Below are 8,145 nucleotides of genomic sequence, written 5' to 3'. Positions count from 1 at the left end.
GGGCAAAGATTGTAGTGTTGAAAGTGTGTTTTAATAATTTTATTTTACATGGGCTTGAATGGTATCTATATAAATAAATGTTGCTGAATTTGTATAAACTCCTAATTGCTGAAAGCGCATTACAGTAGTGCTTTTTTTTTCATTTATATTAGTTTCAAACTTCAGTACTTTTTTTCCAAATTTTAAAAAGTATAAGAAAAACATTTCATAATTAAGAGTCAAATATATTTTACTTATAAAATCTTATTTTCTGTTAAGAAACTCGAGGTCTGCTGCAATAGCAATGTGATCCGATGGGAAAGTTATACTTGGTAATGCTGTGTGCTCAGTAACTTCTTCATGCGTTGGCATAGGAATTACCTGTGAAGAGAAAGATTTGAAGTAAATGAAAAAATTTTCCTTGTTATATAACTATTGAATCACAGTACAGTATTTATCGTTAATGTGAAAAGTCTAGTAATTATGTGAGAACTATTAAATACTAAGAATTAATATACAAGGAGCATTTTTCATACAAACCTAGTAATTGTATGTACTTTGATATTTATTCTGACAGACAGAAGATACCTCTTCTGCAAGTGCACCCTTTAAATACACATTTACTGTAACAATGCTGTAACAACCTTTCTTGTGGACTGTAAGGCAGGAAGGTGTTGCTAGTTTTAAAAATATTGATTTGTATGAAAAACAAAAACAAAAAAAAACTATAAAACTTGGATTTGATTTGCAGATACTCCCCTCTGGACAAAAAGAGAAGTGAAGATGATGACTAAACCATAAAAGGGATTTTCCCCTGTCATAGTGAGTCAGGTCAAAATAATTTATCATCATCCTTCAAGCCTCTTAAATGATAGGAACGTCCAGTTAGCTTTTCAACCGAACAGTCTTTGGAGGACATAAATACTGGACTAGGCAGTATCCAAGATAAAACTTTTCTTACCACCAACTATGTTGACTTTACAGTAGCATTTGCACTTACCCTCCAACGTTGCCCTCAGCTTCAGGACCTACTATGTACCACAATGATAGCCCTGCTCCAAAGGATGCAGCCGCAAGTGATGTGTTAGTTGCAAACCCGGGCCCCTCCACTAGGGATGTTCGGAGGGCAATCACTCGGGATCTGTTGGCTTTGAGACACTTGTCATTCCTTGAGTTTGTTAATGTCAAAATGTTACTATTGTTGCCATAGGAACTAGTCGGCCACCTTGACTTCAGGGGGTTCCTGTGGCAGTTTCCTTATTACCAACATCCACCTTAGACTATGTGGCATGTTCCATCAGGGGTAACCAGACCCCTCCTCACTCTGGATCTTCCTTGCCTTTGTGATTCACCCGACAAAGTGAAATTCACTATTTCATACCAAGGGGAACCAAGGGAATCTTATTAGCCTCTGTTATAATCACATTTTTTAATTCTAAAGAGGAGTGATTGATTTCCTAATTCAGGCCACTTTATAAGGAAAGTCCTTCCCAACCTTACGACAAAGTTACAAGCAGTGCCGAGTGAGTCGGCCGTTTCAGAAATCTCTACAATAAATTATGCCTCTGGCATGATTAAAACTTTAGTGTGGATATACTATCTCAATAATATCAGAAGGGGAAGATGTAAAATTTGTAAGCAACACTACTTGGTGTTTCATTACCAGCTTTAACTAGCAAACCACGACCATATCTTTTCAAATTGCATTGAGGAATGGGTCAAACTTTTTGTTCTAGGCAATCATTGCCCTTAATCATATTCCTACGTCCTTCCCTGTAAGGAGCAACATGCTAGAGCCTGGAAGAAACTTCCTTTGTTCCTAAGCAAAATAAAACTTCATCATTTAAAAGGTATATACTCTGATTTGCAAGCGGGTACAGTCGGTGAAGAATCATGCAGGATCTGGCAACCAAGCCCTACTTCCTGTGTGTTGAGTCAACAGGCTCTGGTGTGAAGGAAACTCTACCTCCAGCCATGCTAACGTTCAGACATCTGTTGTTCGCCCTTGTAATTTTCATTGGTTTTGTGTTACTTGTTTTCTTCCTTTCAGGGGAAGTGTGAAGCAAGTGTGTGTGATAAGGACTTGTCCTGGTGTGGTAGAATGTCCGATTGATATTTTTTAAGTCATCGTATAGGAGTTGATCCTCATCCTTTGTGTCAGCCGTATAGAGGTCATCGATGCTCCTCGGAGTAATAGTACCCTTGAGCTGTTTGTAGGATGTGATCATCCTCCCAATGGGAGAAATTTCATGGTAGGGAGAAGAAATTTAAGCGAGACTATTCTCCTTTGAATGTTTTGGTGCTGAAGGAGAATAAGCATCCTAGTTCTCCGACTTCAACTCCAGAAATTCCCCTGCCTGACCCTTCGTCGTTGGGTCTTCTATAAGGCTAACTGATGGAGGATGGCGACCATGTGTTTCTCAGCATTTATGCTAAAAATGTAGATTCTTCTGCTCTCCATAGTGAAGTAGATCCCATGTTGGAGGCTGATCCTCTTGCTAAGTCATTGTCCCCAGTCACTGAGCGTGCTTTGACTGATGCTCGCAAGAGGACGGCTGAGAAGCGCCATGATACACCATGGCTTTCACCACCTGTCAGTGCTCTGGACTCATACAACTCTTGAGTGCCCTTCATCGCTAATCTCGCCTGGATTCTCAAAGTGAGATCTCAGGCTATATACCTCTGGGTTCTCTGAAATTTTTAGATAATTTCCTTGAGCGCCCTCCATCGCTAACCTTGCCTGATTCCATATTATTGCCTTCTTGACATCTTATTCTTCGCTATTCATCGCACCAAGTTTGATCTCTTGCTGACTTCATGATAGTCATGGTATGTCTACTAAATTTTCCTAGATGGTGTCATCGCTGTCAGGATGCCAGAAAACTTCAAATCATCCGCATTTGATAAAACAGGTCAGGTGAGATATGATTAGCCAACGTGTCATATCTGATAAGGACACCTTTTCTTCCACAATTGCATTACTGGAGATGACACGGTGTTGCAGGTTAGGTACCGTACTCCACCAACTAAATCGACTCCCAAGAGTAGCAGAAATTTTTCAGTTCCTCTGAAAATGAACGTGGTTCCCCTCACCATTGTGTGGAAAAAAAGAAACATCCTGAGCCTTTCCCTGCATTTCTCAGTATGATCCCCAAGATTATTTTTCAAGAGGACCCAGGCTTATTAGCCCTCGTACTCCCCCGATTCCAAAAGTTTCTGATGAGCAACTTACAGATCATGACGTTACCACATTCTTTAATATTGAACGATTTAAAGGAGAGTACTGTTTGGTCCGTGTTATAATATTGTTTTGTCCTTTTGCTCTTTCATACCTCACTCTGAACCGTTTGTCTGATGATCTTTTCATACTTTGTTTACTTACTTGATGGAGGGACAGTCAAAGCAACTTATCAAGTAATTATCTGTTTCTTTTGTATTTCCTTTTGTTTATTCCATTTGTATCTATTTGGTTTAATTAGATTTACTTTGAGGATCTAACATAGTTTGTATTACATTTATTATGGGGTCTGCTAATTATGTTCATGGTTGTTTCAGGGAATAATCTACTGAAGTTTAAGTTGAATAAAGCTTGGGTAGCAGCAGCCAAGTCTTTTAATGTCATAACAATTTATTCAACTTAAACTATGGAGAAACTATTGAAGCCTGCCCGTTTGGATCTGGACCCTAGCCTTCCTTCTGCAGCAAAGGAATGGCGGCATTGGCACAAGACGTTTTCCAACTTTATTCAAGAATGTGGTGAAAATGCACCAAATAAATTAAGGACACTCGTGAACTATGTCAGTCATAATGTGTATGAATACATTGAGGAGTGTGGATTATGATACTGCCATTTCTACGTTGGAAAAGTTATATGTTAAAGCACCTAATGAAATATTCGCCAGACATTTACTTGCTACTCGCCAACAAAAGGCAGGGGAAACTTTGGATGAGTTTCTGAGAGAATTGCGTAAATTAGGTAAGGACTGTAATTTTAAGCCAGTTAGTGCAGAACAATACAGAGAGGAGTTGATCAGGGATGCTTTTATAAATGGCCTGGCCTCACCTGTGATTCGGCAACGTCTTCTTGAAAATAAAACTCTAGACTTACAGGCAGCTTATAACCAGGCTTACTCTTTAGACCTAGCCCAACGTAATGCTAGTTTTTACAGTCGCATGCTTCCTCATGTTGGGCATACTGCTGCTGTGGTTACATCGGATCATGCACTTATCACAGATGATCATGTGAAGAGTGGACCAACGTCTGAGAGCTGTGAGGTAACTGCTGGAACTCAAGTATTAGCGACTACTCTGTCCATGAAGAGAAAGTGCTTTTTTTGTGGAGGTCCCTATCATATTCGTGCACACTGTCCAGCTCGGGATTCTATTTGCAATAAACGTGGCAAGAAGGGGCACTTTGCAAAAGCGTGCCTGTCTAAATCTACATATGGAGGTAAATCTACAACAGCTACAGTATTTGATCCCTCACAGTCATCTGTTCTTGCAGCTAATGCTGGTACCTCTTTTCCTCAGAGCCTCTATCGGGCAGCTACCTCAACAACAGTTAAAGGACGGAAGTTGACAGCCCTTGTCGACTCGTGCAGCGATGACAGTTATATAGATGAAGAGGTAGCGTGGGAATTGAAGCTACCAATACATCCCACTGATAAAGACGTCGCTTTAGCACAGAAATCTTTGCATACAAACTCTCCAGGTTATGTCAATGTAGACTTGACTCTTCATCTTAATGGAGAAACTTATCCATCCACGCGTCTAGCAGTAATGAAGGATTTATGTTCAGGAGTAGTACTTGGTCAGTCCTTCCAAGAGCAGCATCAGAAAGTGACTATTGAATACGGTGGGCCGAAACCAGCGCTCAACTTATCTGGTGCTAACCCCTACTGTTTGTTGGCAGCCGCTGCTGTGGATGAACCTTCTATCTTCCAGCATTTGTTACCTAATTGTAAGCCTATTGTCACTAAATCAAGACATTACTGTAAAGATGACAAAGAATTCATTAAAGCGGAGACTAGTCGTCTCTTGGCTGAGGGTGTTATTGAGGATAGCATATCACCATGGAGAGCTCAAGTTGTGGTGGTCAAGGATTCCTTTAATCGGCATAAGAAAAGGATGTGTGTTGATTATTCGCAAACTATAAATCTGTTTACAGAACTGGATGCTTATTCATTACCAAGGATTGACACCATGGTTAATGAACTCTCAACATGTTGCGTATTTTCGACTTTTGACTTGAAAAGCGCTTACCACCAAGTCCCACTAAAGGAAGCAGACAAGAAGTATACAGCTTTTGAAGCCAACGGACGCCTGTACCAGTTCTGTAGAGTACCTTTCGGGGTTACCAATGGAGTTGCAGCCTTCCAACGAACTATGGATAAGTTGGTGAAAGAAGAAAACTTACAAGGTGCTTTCCCATATTTGGACAATATCACTATTGCTGGACACACTCAAGAACAACATGATCAGAACGTGCAGCGCTTTCTTGAGGTCATCAACAAGAGGAACCTAACTCTCAATGCTACTAAAACTATTAAATCTGTGCGTACCATTAATATTCTTGGCTACTGTGTGGGGAATGGTGTAATAAAGCCTGACATGGAAAGACTCCGGCCTTTACAAGAACTACCACCTCCCACTAGTCAAGGATCTTTAAAGAGGGCAATGGGTATGTTTGCTTATTACGCTAAATGGATACAGAATTTTTCTGCTAAGATTCAACCACTTGCAAGAGTAAAGAAATTTCCTTTAGATGAAGAAGCTTTGCAGGCTTTCGAACTACTCAAACAAGAACTTGAAGGAGCAACGCTACACTCTGTGGATGAAAATTTGCCTTTTGAGGTCGAATGTGATGCCTCGGAAGTAGCAGTCTCAGCAGTACTCAACCAGAATGGCAGGCCCGTGGCCTTCATGTCTAGGACTTTACAAGGAAGTGAAATTCACTATCACATCGTAGAGAAGGAAGCCATGGCTATCGTGGAGGCTGTACGTAAGTGGAGTCATTTTCTTGCTAGACAACACTTTGATCTCGTTACAGACCAACGTTCTGTGGCCTTCATGTTTGATAACAGGAAACCCACTAAAGTTAAGAATAATAAGATCCAGGAATGGCGGATGGAACTCACAGCCTTCAGTTATACAGTACATTATCGCCCCGGTAAAGAGAATGTGGTTCCTGATGCCTTCACCCGAGCTATTTGCGGTTCCGTGGTTTCTACGTCATCTACCCTCACTGAACTACATGGGAATCTGTGCCATCCAGGAGTGACTCGCTTGTTGCACTTTGTGAGATCGAAAAATCTTCCCTTTTCCACTGAGGACGTTAAGAAGGTCTGTGCTTCTTGCAGGATATGTGCAGAATTGAAACCAAGATTCTACAAATTCCAAGAAGGAACACTCATCAAGGCGACACAACCAATGGAGAGATTAAGCATTGACTTTAAAGGACCAGTTCCGACGGCCTCGCGCAACCCATATCTACTTATTGTGGTTGATGAATATTCTCGTTTTCCTTTCGCTTTTCCGTGTCCTAACATGAATACAACTACAGTGATTAAGTGCTTAGAACAAATATTCAGCCTGTGTGGGATGCCTCAGTATATACATTCGGATCAAGGAACCTCATTCATGTCCAGGGAGCTCAAAACCTATCTCGCACAGAAGGGAGTTGCAACAAGTCAAACTACCCCTTTTCATCCAATCGGCAATGGGCAAGTGGAGCGGCTCAATGGTACTGTATGGAAGGCTATCCAGCTGGCACTCAGGTCTCGAAATCTTCCCGATCAGCACTGGGAATTAGTACTCACTGATGTGATACATTCACTTAGATCCCTTCTGTCGACAGCAACTAATGTCACACCCCATGAACGCTTTTTTGGATTTCCGCGCCGCTCATCCTCGGGGAGCTCTCTGCCTTCGTAGCTTATGTCATCAGGACCAGTATTATTGAGGAAGTTTGTCAGAACATGCAAAAATGAACCCCTAGTGGATGAAGTCGAACTATTATCTGCTAACCCAACATATGCTAACATTACACATCCCAGCGGACGAGAGTCAACGGTTTCCTTACGTGACTTGGCCCCATGCCCTAGGGATAACTCTGTTTCTGAAAATCAAGAACTACCTTCTGTTTCATTGTCACCAGGGGCCATACCATCTCAATCTCCAGTGTCACCCACGACAACCCATCAAGAGTTTCCAGAAGGTATGGGACTTCACCCAGAAGCTGAAATTAGAACAGAGGCTGCATCACCTCCAGTACGTAGATCAACCCGGGTGTCAAGGGCTCCGAACCGATATGGGTGGGATTGATTACTTATGAAGTGATGTAACCAATTTTATATCTAGAGGGGAAGAATGTTATAATATTGTTTTGTCCTTTTGCTCTTTCATACCTCACTCTGAACCGTTTGTCTGGTGATCTTTTCATACTTTGTTTACTTACCTGATGGAGGGATAGTCAAAGCAACTTATCAAGTAATTCTCTGTTTCTTTTGTATTTCCTTTTGTTTATTCCATTTGTATCTATTTGGTTTAATTAGATTTACTTTGAAGATCTAACATAGTTTGTATTACATTTATTATGGGGTCTGCTAATTATGTTCATGGTTGTTTCAGGGAATAATCTACTGAAGTTTAAGTTGAATAAAGCTTGGGTAGCAGCAGCCAAGTCTTTTAATGTCATAACAGTCCGAATTGCTCCTGACCCTAGTTCAAAGGAAAGGAATATTTGGCTTCCGCTTCATCCCTGCTTCATCAGAGGAGTTAGCCTGGCAAGATAATCCTTTTTCATCGTCTCTTTTATTCGTTTCAGTACCGGGGGCTAGGCAGCAACAGAAGGACATCCATGAAAGATGCAAGAATCATCAACTGGTGGTCAAGCAGGAAGATGTTCCTCTCCCCAGTAAAAGGGCTAGGGTAGACCTCACTGACTCTCCTCAGCCAATTATGATCAAGTATCAATCTGGCACAACTGTAGAAGTTAATTCATTGAAGTTAAACTTGCTGAGGCACCTAGGTCAGCGTACGTAAGAAGGAGGGCATCCAATTGATGGGTTCTTTCCAGAATCCTATAGTTCTTGATACAAGCTGGAATTACCTTGGTCTCGACAAGTGGAGGACACTATACTATTCGTAAAATTGAACAAGTCTGCT

At 41.2% G+C, this 8,145-nt stretch overlaps 1 protein-coding gene across 1 annotated transcript in view; it reads right to left on the bottom strand.

Annotated features, from left to right (window-relative positions):
- Window positions 1-203: 203 nt before the first annotated feature.
- Window positions 204-8,145, bottom strand: part of LOC137615225 (2',5'-phosphodiesterase 12) — a 189,246-nt gene continuing 181,304 nt past the window's right edge. Inside the window, exon 9 of the mRNA XM_068344906.1 lies at window positions 204-360. Within this exon, the coding sequence (XP_068201007.1) occupies window positions 244-360 (117 nt within the window). The 3' untranslated portion in view covers window positions 204-243. The remainder of the gene's footprint in view (window positions 361-8,145) is intronic.

This window comes from Palaemon carinicauda, chromosome 21, assembly GCF_036898095.1.
Source record: "Palaemon carinicauda isolate YSFRI2023 chromosome 21, ASM3689809v2, whole genome shotgun sequence".
Taxonomy (NCBI): Eukaryota; Metazoa; Arthropoda; class Malacostraca; order Decapoda; family Palaemonidae; genus Palaemon; species Palaemon carinicauda.
This window is presented reverse-complemented; position numbering and strand designations above follow the sequence as displayed.